The following is a 13,993-nucleotide window of genomic DNA, read 5'->3' on the forward strand; positions in this document are numbered from 1 at the left end:
CACACACACACACACACAATGGATTAGTACTCAGCCATTAAAAAATGAACTCTTGCCATGTGCACAACACAGATGGAGCCTTAGCATATAACGCTAAGCAAAATAAGTCAGAGAAAGACAGATACCATATGATGCCACACATATGTGAAATTTAAGAAACAATCAAGGAAAGGAAAAAAAGACACAAACCAAGAAACAGACTCTTAAATGTAAAGAATAGATGATCACCAAAGGGGAGGTAAGTGGGGGGATGGGGATTAAGAGTACATTTATCATGATGAACACTGAGTACTATATAGAATTACTGAATCACTATATTATATACCTGAAACTAACATAGAAAATAAATAAAACACTAACAAAAATAACACTTTTAAACACTAATTGCCACTTGTCAAAAAACAAAAACAAACAAAAAGACCCTGTACCAACTATATCAGATTCCTAATTGCCCAAACCTATCCATCCATCCCTTCTACCTTGCTAAAAGGATCCTGCTTTTGTTTGCTATTTCAACATGCTCAGTTTTTTTTTTTTTAATTTTTTTTTTTTCAACGTTTATTTATTTTTGGGACAGAGAGAGACAGAGCATGAACGGGGGAGGGGCAGAGAGAGAGGGAGACACAGAATCGGAAACAGGCTCCAGGCTCTGAGCCATCAGCCCAGAGCCCGACGCGGGGCTCGAACTCACGGACCGCGAGATCGTGACCTGGCTGAAGTCGGACGCTTAACCGACTGCACCACCCAGGCGCCCCAACATGCTCAGTTTTAAAATACTTTCTTCTTTTATCTCTACTGTTGTTCAGAGTAGCTGCATGATCCAGTTCCAGCCAATGAAATGTAAAGAGAAATCTACTGTTGGAACTTTCTGGAAAGCCACTATTACACCAGTAAAAAAGGGTGAAGCTCAGCTGGCACACCCCTCTTGCTCTTTGCCTTCCTCATCTTCTCTGCTTAGAATTTGAATACAATGGCTGATGGTACCACAACCATCTCCTGATGGAACTAGAAACTAGAAGGGAGACCGAACCCGGACAGCCACACCAAGCCTGGGCACACTGTTTCCGAACTGATTATAATGAGAAAAAAATAAAGTCCTCAGTTAAGCCATTGTAGCTAGGGTTCTGTTGTTCATGGACCAATACGATCATCAATACAATAAATGAAAAACTGGGGCGCCGGGGTGGCTCGCTCAGTTAAGCGTCTGACTTTGGCTCAGGTCATGATCAGGTCATGGGATCGAGCCCTGTTTGGGATTCTCTCTCTCTGCCCCGCCCCCACTCACTCTTTCTCTCTCAAAATAAACTTTCAAAAAAGATGAAGAAAAAAATACAGTAAATGAAAAATACACACCATCACTACTTACAACTAAATTAACCCATCCATTAATTCAAAAGGAAAACCAACAGAGATCATACCTTAACAGTAGTAGAATTCAATTTCATACCACATCGGTAGGTCCTTGCTATCTGTGGAGTAAGATGGATTTCCTTGGTAAGTTGTCTCCATTTTCTACACTCAGGTTTTGTACATTGAACCTACATGGAAAGTAACGTGTCAAGGTCAATGAGTTGGCTAATCTTATGCTAGCATTTCCATCCTCTACCACTCAGTCTGCCATCTTTTCCACCCGATCTGACCAACCTTTTTGCACTAAGTACTTTTTCTCCTCCTCGCATGACCAGCACCCATATAATCTGCTTTTACCGCATAAAGTAAATACTGATTCAAAACCAGCTCAGGCACGAAGAAAGCACAAAGGAGATCTAAGTACTGTTGTAATAAAGGCTTTACAGCTTTAACCCAAAGAAATAATCAGAGCTAAATTTAGTCAAAAAGTATGGACATTAAACAGAACTGGATCCTGGAACAGCTTTAAAGAAAAAAAAAAAAAGACACTAGTGAAAAAAAAAAAAAACAATGAAATCCAAATAAATTCTGTAATATAGTTATTAGTACTATACCAATGTTATTTTCTGAGCTCAATATCATGGCTGTTGGGAGATAACATCAGGAGAAACTGGATAAAGGACACATTGGAATTCTGTTACTATCCTTGCAACTTTTCCATAAATTTAAAATTATTCCAAAGTAAAAGGTTTATTTTTTGAGTGTGCAGCTATCCATAAAGTCGAACACCTCCTTCACATACATACAAAAATTAATTCAAAATGGATCAAATACCTAAATGAAGAGCTAAAGTGATAAAACTTTTAGAAGAAAACACAGAAGTTAATCTTAATGACCTCAGATTTGGCAATGGATTCTTGGATATGACACCAGAAACACAAGCAACAAAAGAAAAAATGGATAAACTGAACTTCAAAATTAAAAATCTTTATGCATCAAAAGACACTATCAAGAAGTGAAAAGGCAACCTATAGGAGAAAATATTTGCAAGTCGTATATCATGAGGGCTTAGGATCCAAAATATATAAAGAACTCTTACAATTCAACAACAAAAGATAAACAAACCAATTAAAAATGGGAAAAAGATGCCTTTCATTTTTTTTTTTTTTGTCTGATTGCTGCATAAAGAAATAAAAAGCATGGGGGAGACTTAAGTGGCTCAGTCAGTTAAGCATCTGCCTTCAGCTCAGGTCATGATCTTGCAATTTGAGAGGTCAAGTCCCGTGTTAGGTTCTGTGCTGGCAGCACAGAGCCTGGAGCCTGCTTTGGATCCTATGTCTCCATCTCTCTCTGCCCCTCCCCCGCTTGTGCTCGCTCTCGCTCTCTCTCACTCTTGCTCTCTCTCTCAAAAAAGTAAATAAGCATTTAAAAGAAGAAATAAAAGGCATCCAAATTGGTAAGGGAGAAGTAAAACTGTTACTACTGGCAGATGACATGATACCATATATAGAAAACTCTAAAGACTCCACCAAAAAACTATTAGAATAAATTCAGTAAAGTTGCAAAATATAAGATTAACATACAGAAATCTGTTGCCTTTCTATATGCTAATTAACGAAGTAGCAGAAAGAGAAATTAAAAAAAAAAAAAAATCCCAATTTACAATTACACCAAAAATAAAAATACCTAGGAATAAAGTTAACCAAGGAAGTGAAAGATCTGTACTCTGAAAACTAAGATATTAATGGAAAAAACTGAAGATGACACAAATGGAAATATATATCATGCTCACGGATTGAAAGAATATTGTCAAAATGTCCATACTACCCAAAGCAATCTACAGATTTAGTGGAATCTCTACCAAAATACCAACAGCATTTTTCACAGAACTAGAATAATCCTAAAATTTGTATGAAGCCACAAAAGACCTTGAATCCAAAGCAATCTTAAGAAAAGAACTGGAGGTATCACAATCCCAGATTTCAAGATATATCACAAAGCTGTAGTAATCAAAACACTACGGTACTGGCACAAAAACAGACACACAGGTCAATGGAACAAGATAGAGAGCCCAGAAATAAACCCATGTTTATATGATCAATTAATCTACAATAGAGAAGAATATACAATGGGGGAAACACAGTCTCTTCAATAAATGTGCTGAGAAAACTGGACAGCTACCTACAAAAAAATGAAACCAGACCACTTTCTCTCACCATACACAAAAATAAACTCAAAATGGGTTAGAGATCTAAATGTGAGACCTGAAACCATAAAACTACTAAAAGAAAACATAGGCAGTAATTTCATGGACATTGGCCTTAGTAACATTATTTATGGATAGGTCTCCTAAGGCAAGGGAAACAAAAGCAAAAATAAACTACTGGGAACACATCAAAATAAAAAGTTTGCACAGTGAAGAAACCATCAACAAAACCCAAAGGCAATCCAGTGAATAGGAGAAGACATGTGCAAGTGATACGCCAATAAAGAGTTAATATCCAAACTATATATAAAGAACTTTTACGACTCAACACCAAGAAAACAAATAACCTGATTAAAAATGGGCAGAGATAGGGGCACCTGGGTGGCTCGGTCGGTTAAGCGTCCAACTTCGGCTCAGGTCATGATCTCACAGTCTGTGAGTTCGAGCCCTGCGTCGGGCTCTGTGCTGACAGCTCAGAGCCTGGAGCCTGTTTCAGATTCTGTGTCTCCCTCTCTCTCTGCCCCTCCCCTGTTCATGCTCTGTCTCTGTCTCAAAAATAAATAAACGTTAAAAACAAAAAATTTAAAAAAAAAATGGGCAGAGAACCTGAACATTTTTCCACAGATGACATACAGATGACCAACAGACCCATGAAATGATGCTCAACATCACTCATCATCAGGGAAATACAAATCTAAACCACAATGATACCACCTTAAGCCTATAAGGAGGACTTGTATTAAAGTCAAGAAATAGGGGCACCTGGGTGGCTCAGTCAATTAAGCATCCGGCTCTTGATCTGGGCTCAGGTCATGATCTCGTGGTTTGTGAGTTCGAGCCCCACATCAGGCTCTATGCTGACAGTGTGGAGCCTGCCTGGGATTCTCTCTCTGCCCCTTCCACTCCCACTCCCTCAAAAGAAATTAAAAAAAAAAAAAATCAAAAATAATGTAAATAGTAAGTGTTAGGATGTGGAGAAAAGGGAACACTCATGCACTGTTGGTAGGAATGTAAATTGGGGCAACCACTGTGGAAAATATATGAAGTTTCCTCAAAAAATAAAAAATCAAAATACCATATGATCCAATAATTCCACTACTAGGTATTTACCCAAAGAAAATGAAAACATTAATTTGAAAAGATACATGCACCCCTATGTTTACTGCAGCCTTGTTTACAATAACCAAATTATGACAGCAACCCAAGCGTCAATCAATAGATGAATGGAGAAAGAAGATGTGGTGTAGGGGGTGCTTGGGTGGCTCAGTTGGTTAAGCGTCTGACTCTTGATTTCAGCTTAGGTCAGGATCTCACGGTTTGTGAGATCAAGCCCCACATCAGGCTTTGCAGTGGCAGCATGGAGCCTGCTTGGGATTCTCATTCTCTCTCTCTCTCTCTCTCTCTCTCTCTCTCTCTCTCTCTCTGCCCCTCCCCCACTCTCACATGCTTGCACACTCTCAAAATAAAAAAGATGATGACGTGGGATATATATATACAATAGAACACAGCCATAGAAAACAATGAGTCTCTGCTATTTGTAACAACATGGATGAACTCAGTGTTGTGCTAAGTGAAATAAGTCAGAGAAAGACAAATACCGTATGATCTTGCTTATATGTGGAACCTAAAAAATAAATGAATCACAACAACAAAAAGAGATTCAAATACAGAGAACTGCTGGTCGCCAGAGGGAGGTGGATAGAGGGATGGGCGAAATAGGTGAAGGCAACTAAGACCTACAAACTTCCAATTATTAGTTAAGTCACAGAAACGAAATGTACAGCATAGGGAATATTTCAAAATGGACAGAAGACTTACAGTTATTTCTCCAAAGATGATAAACAAATGACCAACAAGCACACACACAAAAAAACGCATTAGTTGTTACAGAAATCAAAACCACAGCAAGACATCCCGCGAGTGGTATCTGTCACTCACACCCACTACGATACGTAGAATCAAATTAATGGAAAAAGAGAGTTAGCGAGGATATGGTGAAATCTGAAGCCTCATGCACTACCGCTGGGAATGAAGACAGTACAGCAATCTGCTACGGAGAACAGTCTACAAGTCCCTCTAAGAGTAAAACATAGAATTACCATATGACCCAGCAATTTTATTCCAAGGTATATATGTACCAAACAGAACTGAAAGCAGATAATTCAAATATTCACACACAAATGTCCACAGCAGCAGCTACTTGCAATAACAAAAAGGTGACAACAACCCAAATGTCATCAGATAAACGGATAAATAGAATCTGACCACCCCACACTATGGAACATTACCCATTGAAAGGAATGAAGTACAACAGAGATAAACCTCAAAAACGTTATGCTCTGAGAAAGAAGCCAGTCACGAAAGGTCACATGCTGCATGATTCCTTTACGTAAAACATCCTAAAGAGGTAATCCATAAAGATCAGGGGCTGTCAGGAGCTGGGGGAGCGGAAATAGAAGGGGACTGCTTGATGGGCACAGGTTTCTTCTGTGAACGATGAAGAGGCTTTGCAATTAGTATCTGGTTGCACAGCACTGTCAGTGTAATAGATGCCTCTACACTGTGCACTTCAAAATAGTTTTGGGACGCCTGCTTGGCTCAGTGGAACAGCATGCGACTCCCGGTTCCAGGGTTGTGAGTTCGAGCCGCATGTTGGGTATAGAGATTACTTAAATAAAACTTAATGAAAGAATAGTTAAGTTTGTTATGTGAGCTTTGCATCAATAAAAAGCTTTTAGGGGTGGCTGAGTCAGTTGAGCGTCCAGCTCTTGATCTTGGTTCAGGTCATCATCTCGTGGCTCGTGGGTTGGAGCCCCACATCAGGCTCTGTGCTGACAGAGCCTGCTTGGGATTCTCTCTTTCTCCCTCTCTCTCAAAGAAATAAACGTTAAAAAGTAATAAATTTTAAGTGTACAAGAGAAACTCAGAATTACCTATGTTTTAAAAATTAGCCATTTATTAAATGATGGTGTATTTACCTAATAATATACACAATCCTTAAAATATATCTTCAAGCATGGCTACAGGAAAAAGTAATATAAAGTTAATAAACTAAATACTACAAAAAATTATACACAAAGTATGATTTTCAACCTAATTAGGATTTGTGTATAAAAGCATGCAACTGTGCTTCAACATACACATAAAAATATGAACAGAAAAAAAGATTTGAGAGACGTGTATCAACTGGTGGCAGTTTTAGTTTCTTCTTTACAGTAAGTGAATTATCTACGTTTTCTACAAAAACAAAAAATGTGATATGCTTTAAGACACAGAAAGAAGAGTAAGTGTAATAATAGAAAGATTTCCTAAAAAATCAGTATTTTCATCCATTCTTGCCTTTGGCTCCACAAACGTTTTCCAGCACAATAAAGCATTATATTTTTTTTACCCAGTACGGGAGCTGCTGGTCTGCCATGAAAGCTTTGGGGCTAGGTTCGGTTTTCCCATTGCTAGTCCATATTTTTTTCCAGGTAGTATATTTGTCATATCCATCCTTATGGCTGAAAAAATAAATAAAAATAAATATATCAAGCTAGAAGTTCACCAGGTTTTCAAAAACAGGAAGCAGGTTAGGAAGTCTTACGTAAAGGATTTAACTAGCCCTGTCATTAAGAAGGGGGAAAGTTACCTCGGTGCCCTTCAAACAGGCTGTCGGGAAGGGTGAGGTCCTTCCAGTTTAGTATCGAAAACTATTAAGAAGGGATGACTGTCCAGCACCCTGTAGTCATCTGCATCCTCCCCAAAATCTCTGCACCCATGCCTGGTCACAGAATAGCAAAGCAGTGCCCACATTTTTCACAACTTGCAGAGTAAAAACAATGACTATCTCACAGCAGATACTTTCTGAGCCCTGAGTGTGCACGCACATAAGCACGCACACAGCAAACTACTGCATCGAAATTCTGGCACGGCTTTAGTTGGCATGGTTGGAACGGGGGAGTAACTCAGTAAGCCTGTGGGCTCCGTCTTAACTGCCTGACCCCTTCCGCCTCCCCCACCACTCCCACCACCGTGCCCTCCACCATGGAAACCTCCAACAATTAGTGAACAAACCTTCTGTAGTAATGGTCAAAGCATTCATTACAGAAATGCTCCCCACAGGAGAGGTGATACCATCGGGACGTGTAGCCATTTTTGGCACATCTGAAAATAGCAAAGACGCGCAGCTTTGGTGATGAGTAAGCATTTCTTCTCCCTTTTTAAACACATGTATTAAGCACATTCTACAAGCCCATTTTGTGCGATCTCCACTTAGAATCCTAACAACCAAGAGTTGATGACAGGGGAAACTGAAAGGATGTTTGATCCATAATGATACACGGTGGGGGCATAGGGGCTCAGATTCACAGTACCTAACCCAGACCCCAGAAGGACCCGGGGCTTCGAAGTTTTACCAAGACTCCCCGGAGCAATGATAGAGTTTTATGACATGATACAAGGGGTGTCACTGTGCTTCCTGCAAGCTTCACGTGTATGAAGGAGACAAGTGCAGTCTCTGGCAATAACATACGGCCCCAATACTGAGTAGTGAACAAATCCGGCCAGCTGGAATCTGACCATCAAGCAAACGTATCTGGCAAACGTAACCTGTCAAACAGCCAATAATGTCGCCAAAGAATGAAATACAATGCTGCAGTGAACGCTAACACCAGCACCTCTGTGTGACTAGAAAATAAAAACGGGGATTTGTTTGCCAGGTTTTATGGAATCTGAAGCCTTATCTGAAGACTCTTCTCTGGAAGTAAAAGGTCATGCTTGGGTCATCCCAATAAAAATGGCAAGAGTGCTGGTGGCTTCATGGTTTCAGTGAGACCCGTATATGTCCGCTGGAAGAGGAGACAGGTTATCTGAGGAGGAGAGGAAGCACAGGGAAAGTAACCATGTGCTGGGCTCCCAGGGGAGCCCATGGTCTGCCCTCCAGTGTCCCCACCCCACCCTCAACCCCCAGGAGCAATATGGCCATGGTGCATGGGACCTGAGGACACTGGCCACTGCGTAGAGCTTCTACATCTAGGTCGAGCAGAGGAAGCGTACAGGGGGACTGTCTCTATTCTTAAAGGACTTATGCTACCTATCTCTATCTTTAGGAAAACAATCTTGGAAGATGATGCTCCCAAGAAGGCCCTCCTGAGCAGGAATGGGAGGCTGACACACCCCATCCACACCGACCTTTCAGAAGCACTTGCAAAGCACACGGGACATGCTACTGTGCAGCCTGACTTTTCACATCTCCTGTATTTCTTCTCTGAACTGCCGTCTTCATCCTCGTCTGTTGTCTCTGTTGCTTTCTTCTTGGCCTGAAGAAGAACCAGCTGTGAGGTTACAATTTCCCCAGAAGGGCGAGGAGTGAAGGAGGTAGAAGGTTTTTATTACTGAAATAACTTCCACCTTATGAAAATCAACAACGTCCTGGCAGCAGGGGAAGGGCTGATAAGACAACAACTTCCCTGAGACAGCAGAGTGCAAGTAATTCACGGACAGGCTAGAAATACACAAGGAGCACTTGAACGACAGGTCTCTGAGGAGAAAACTAAAACACACGCGAGCCGGAGCACCTGGGTGGCTCAGTGGGTTAAGCGGCCGACTCTTGATTTGGGCTCAGGTCGTGATCTTGAGGTTCACGAGATCGAGCCCCGTGTTGGGCAGAGCCTGCTTGGGATTCTCACTCTCCCTCTATCTGCCCCTCCCCTGCTCTTTTTCTTTCTCAAAATAAATAAATATTTTAAGAAAATAAGACAATAAATAAAACACATGAGCCTTTCTCAGGAAAAGCTGTACTGGTCAAAATAAAAGTCACTCTCAGGCTTTCTTTAATTAGAGCAGTTATATACTCTCAGCACTGCCAATAAAAAAAAATTGAATAACTGTATTATCTTTTTTAAGTTTTTGTATTTAAGTAATCTCTACACCTAACATAGGGCTCGAACTCACAACCCCCGAGATCAAGAGTCACATGCTCTTCCAACTGAGCCAGCCCCCCAAAATTGAGTAATTTTAGAAAAAGAATCGCATCATTCAATATTTTCCTTTAAAAACAAAACAAAACTGTAGAAAAGAGATGGCTGCAAGGAACCGCCAACGGCACCCAACCAGCTCCAAGCTGAAGTCCAAGTTCCTGTGAACGACACCACGCCAAGCATGATCTGGCCGCAGCTCATATCCTGGGAGCAACCACACAGCTGTGATTCTCTGAACAGCCCATGCTGATTCACACTCTACCCCTTTGTCTTTGCAGTTCCTCCGCCAGATGTACCGTTTTTCTACACGCTAGCCCTTTATCACACTGTGCTGTGATCGTTCCGAGGGGAATTTCTCCACTAGGCTTCAAGTTCCTTGAGGACTGAAAAGATATCTTTTCATCTCTAATACTTCAGCCCAAATCGTCACAATCTCGTGTGCTCAAAACAGGTGCATCATGGGGTGCCAGGATGGCTCAGTTGGCGGAGCGTGCAGCTGTGACTTTAAGCCTCACGCCGGGTGTGGAGAGTACTTACAACAAAACAGGTGCACTGAGTGAACAAATGAGCGGTACCTGCCTACCGGAGCTCCTCAAAGGCAGGCTATCTGGAGAATGATCAAAAGATGCCTTTTTCTTTGTCCTCCTCCGAGGGGTCGCCATTGTTCCAGAAAATCTTCAAAAAAAAAAAAAAAATTAAATGAGTAAATAGTAACGCTTTTGACCCTCCGGAGCAAATTTATTATCCAGTTTACTAGGTAAGAGCATACGCTCCGCAGTTAGGCTGCCCTGGTGTGAAGCCACGGCTTTCAAATTACTTAATCTAAGACCTAGCTTCGGTGTTCCCGTATATAAAATGGGCACAGCAAGAGTGTACCCCACAGAAGTGGTGCAAGCAGTTAAGATAATCTATTAAAGCACCTGACCTGGCATATTGTAAGTACTGTACTCAATAAATGTTGTCCGTTACTAACATATACATTTCAAAGTATAAAAATAAGAAAACACACCAATGACCAATAAACCAATTACACTACTGTTTGTAAAATTCAGTGAGTAAAACCACCTGCATTTTGTCTGTTCCATTCCTCTCTCCCTTACTATATCTTCTTAGTAGTTCCTGAATTTTGATCTTATACTTCACAAAGAAAACTCATTGGTTCCCTCTCAGTAAAATCTCAGGCACGCTGTCCAGTCATTACTGCATTTAGGAATCTGGGTTAGACAGTCACTGGTATCTTCTACCAGAAAAATTTATGAGCTCTCAAACTAGTCTAATAACTGCATGGTTAAACAAGCACTAAGAACAAAAGTCTCTAAGAAAAACAATGCATAGTCATCATGAAAGATTAAGAATTATCAAATTAGTATTTTTTAATTAAATTAAATAATGAAAAATGCTTAAAGTACTCAATAACATATTCACAATTAACACACAATTCCTTCCCTGATCCATATTACTACACACACACACACACACAAACACACACACACACACACACAATAATAGTATGAAAAATAGGACATATCTATGGGTAGGAAATTTGAAAGTGGAAAAGTGTTATCATAAGATACAAATTCCTCAAACATAATCTTCATCTTGGATAAAAGCTTTGAGGGCCTTGTAATCCTACTGTTTTGTATCTGTGAATTATACTAACATTCATAAGAGCATTTTTCACAGATTACTAACATCATGTGTGACAACTTCATCTGCGATCTACACCAACTCTCAGGAATCTTGACATCAGTGTTACAGATGACTTTCCTCTGACTCAGTCTTCACTTTCTCAAAACCATTATGTTAGTTATGAACACATAATCTCTATACATATTCTGAAATGTATTACAGCTAAGCATCAAATAAGTTGCCTTTTGGTTCTACACCACTCGTTATACCACTGGATGATGCCCTAATAATGTTAGAACTACTGTCTACCTGTAATTCTTATACCCAAAAGCTTTCTGGATCACGTTTATATTTTCAAAAGGCTGTCCACTCTAATAAATCTCCTTATGTAATACGTACATCCTATGTTATTCATAAAAAAAGACACAGATAAAGCACTTGTAAATATGTATATAGAATATATAAATGTATGGTACATGTAAGGATTACAGCAAAAATATTGGGAGTCTAATGTCGGGTTTAGGAACATCAGTATCATCAGCCTAGTTCCATGCAACATTTGGCTCTATCACCTAGAAATACCAGCATTCTCCAAAGTAAGTATAGTTTCTGGAAACTTCAACAAACATTTTAATCCAACTGTGTACTGGAAAATATGTATTTAGTTGCAATGAAAAATTATACAATTCAAGAAATGGTTAAGAGGAAATGAAAACACTGGCTATAAAAGCCATTGTTAAGTCTGTTGTCAAGAAAAAAACATAAGTGATGATTTTTTAGTGTTACTACATTTTCAACTTTAATTACAGAATTAACAGTGATACACCCTCGTCCTTTTCTGACATTGTCAGCTCTGTGTCTTCACTGTTACTGGATTCTTGAGGCTTAAGATGAAGGGAAATTTTTTTAAGTTGGAAAGGCTACAGCTTTTGTGCTTTAAATATAATGTTAGAAATACTGATCGCAAGTGCTAACAAATTAGTATGCTGAAAGTGCTCTCACCTGGTTTTTCAAACTGATAAACACATCTAACTTTATCAATTCGTTTCATGTTCAATATAATTACATAAGCATATATTTCTAAATTTAAATTTATTGCTTTGGTTTTCTTTTAACATGACAAAAGGATGAAAAAAGTGAGGGGCTTTTGCAGGGATAAATAAATGGATATATCTATCAGTGTCTAGATTTCTATTTTAATAATTCCCAAGGTTTTTTTCTGAAGTAGTCTATTGAATATTTAAAAAAAAAAAACCACAGAATTCACAAAAATCTGAATCCAAAAGACTTCTGATTGAAATAAAAATTTACAGCGGCATCAGCACAATTTCTAAAAATAAGATAAACTACCAGAAACTTCTTCAGAGGCAACAGAAACAAGAACTCCCCTCAGGGTCATTTAAAACAAGGTAGGCCTAGCACCTTACTGCACCCACGCCAATCAAATTTTCCGAAATATGGATCCAGTCCAGTTCCCTGAATGCTTTAGGGACTACTTTCACCGCCTGAAAGACCATTTAATTACTGGTAGTCATTTTCTCCTGTACCTCCAGAAGATACCTTCTTCCCGCCCCCTTTCTTCCACTACAATAGAGTTTTGGTTTTTGTTTTTTTTTTTAAAGCAACCAAACAAAACGCAGAAGCCCTGGGTCGTGTGCATACCTGTGGAGTGACGGAGCTCCCCAAATGGAGTGGTCTGGGGACTCCCGCACCCCACCCCGGGGAGGGCTGGGCCTCCAGCTGGCTAGATTCCATAGTACGGAACCCTAATTTTCTACAGCTGGGCCTGCCTCTCTTCCTTCCTCTTTCACCTGCCAGCTGCCAGGCTGTTGACTAACAGCTACCCCAACCCCGGCCGCCCCCACCGGGTCCCCGGGCCCGGAGCAGTTACCCCAGCAACCTGGCAATGCCGCTCGTGTCTGAACGCGTGGTGGCTGCGCCGGGAAGATTCCTACAACACCTGCAGGGCTGTGAGGGCGCCCCGCCGCCACACCTCGGCTGGGAAGGACGAGCCAGGGAGTTCCTACCCCCGGAGTGTGGGCTCGCCGCCGGCGGCAGACGCTCCCCAGGTGACAGGGCTCTGACAATCCCCAGGAGAGACCCCCAACGTTCCCGGCGCCAGCTGCAGCCGCCTCGCTTTCCGAAAAGCTTTCTCGTCTCTTCTCCAAAGTCGGAGAAGCAACAGCCTCCGGGGCTCACCTTTGCGCCGGAAAGGTGCAAGGAGTCGGGGGGGAGAAGGCACCGCTGCACAGAAAGGAAGCGTTGTAGGGGGGGATTAGGTGAGACCCTCAACCCCGCGACGGATCCGGGAACCCGGTAGCTGCAACACTCCAGCCCGGGAATCCCTCCCCCCCCCACCCCGTCCTCGGACCCCGCACGCCCTTTCCAATCCGGGGAGGGCGCGGGCAGCCCCCGGCGCACCCGTCCACCTCCCACCGGGGCGAGGGGCGCTGCACGAGGGGAGAAAGGCAGCTTGCACCCCAGCCAAAACGCTTTGTGCGGAGCTGTCACCCGAAATCCGCCGCCGCCCCCGCGCCCGCCCCCGGAGCCGCGTGCCCCACACCTGGGAGCGCAGGCGAGACGCCGCACGCCGGCCCGGGCTGCCGGCGCCTCTCCGGAGCCGCGCGCTGCGCGCACAGGACAGCACGATCCGCGCCGCGAGCCGCAGCCCCCGCTCGGCCGCCGCCGCCGCCGCCGCCGCTTCCGCCCCTGTCACGGCGTGACCCGGAGTGGGAGGAGCCGGCGGGACCAGGGAGGAGTAGGGTCCCCGCCTTCGCCTTTGCCGCGGCGCTGGCCCCGCCCTGGCCATTTCCGCCGCTGCGCAAGCCGGGGCGCCTGGGGCGGGGGG

The 13,993-nt window shown here is 42.3% G+C and overlaps 1 protein-coding gene across 8 annotated transcripts in view; it reads right to left on the reverse strand.

Moving 5' to 3' along the window:
- Positions 1-13,864, reverse strand: part of KDM1B (lysine demethylase 1B) — a 58,990-nt gene extending 45,126 nt beyond the window's left edge. For 4 of the 8 annotated variants that reach the window (XM_045057069.1, XM_023253631.2, XM_045057067.1 and 1 more), the window contains exons 1-6: positions 13,709-13,864; positions 10,092-10,191; positions 8,729-8,856; positions 7,613-7,702; positions 6,948-7,059; positions 1,419-1,538 (exon numbers count right to left, since the gene is read on the reverse strand). In XM_045057069.1, the coding sequence (XP_044913004.1) occupies positions 1,419-1,538; positions 6,948-7,059; positions 7,613-7,702; positions 8,729-8,856; positions 10,092-10,178 (537 nt within the window). In that variant the 5' untranslated portion in view covers positions 10,179-10,191; positions 13,709-13,864. Of the gene's footprint in view, positions 1-1,418; positions 1,539-6,947; positions 7,060-7,612; positions 7,703-8,728; positions 8,857-10,091; positions 10,192-13,036; positions 13,177-13,344; positions 13,390-13,708 lie in introns of those variants that run through there. The other 4 variants (XM_023253630.2, XM_019830164.2, XM_011282094.3 and 1 more) reach the window with 4 other exon arrangements.
- Between the last annotated feature and the right edge of the window lie 129 nt (positions 13,865-13,993).

This window comes from Felis catus, chromosome B2 (assembly GCF_018350175.1).
Source record: "Felis catus isolate Fca126 chromosome B2, F.catus_Fca126_mat1.0, whole genome shotgun sequence".
Lineage (NCBI taxonomy): Eukaryota > Metazoa > Chordata > Mammalia > Carnivora > Felidae > Felis > Felis catus.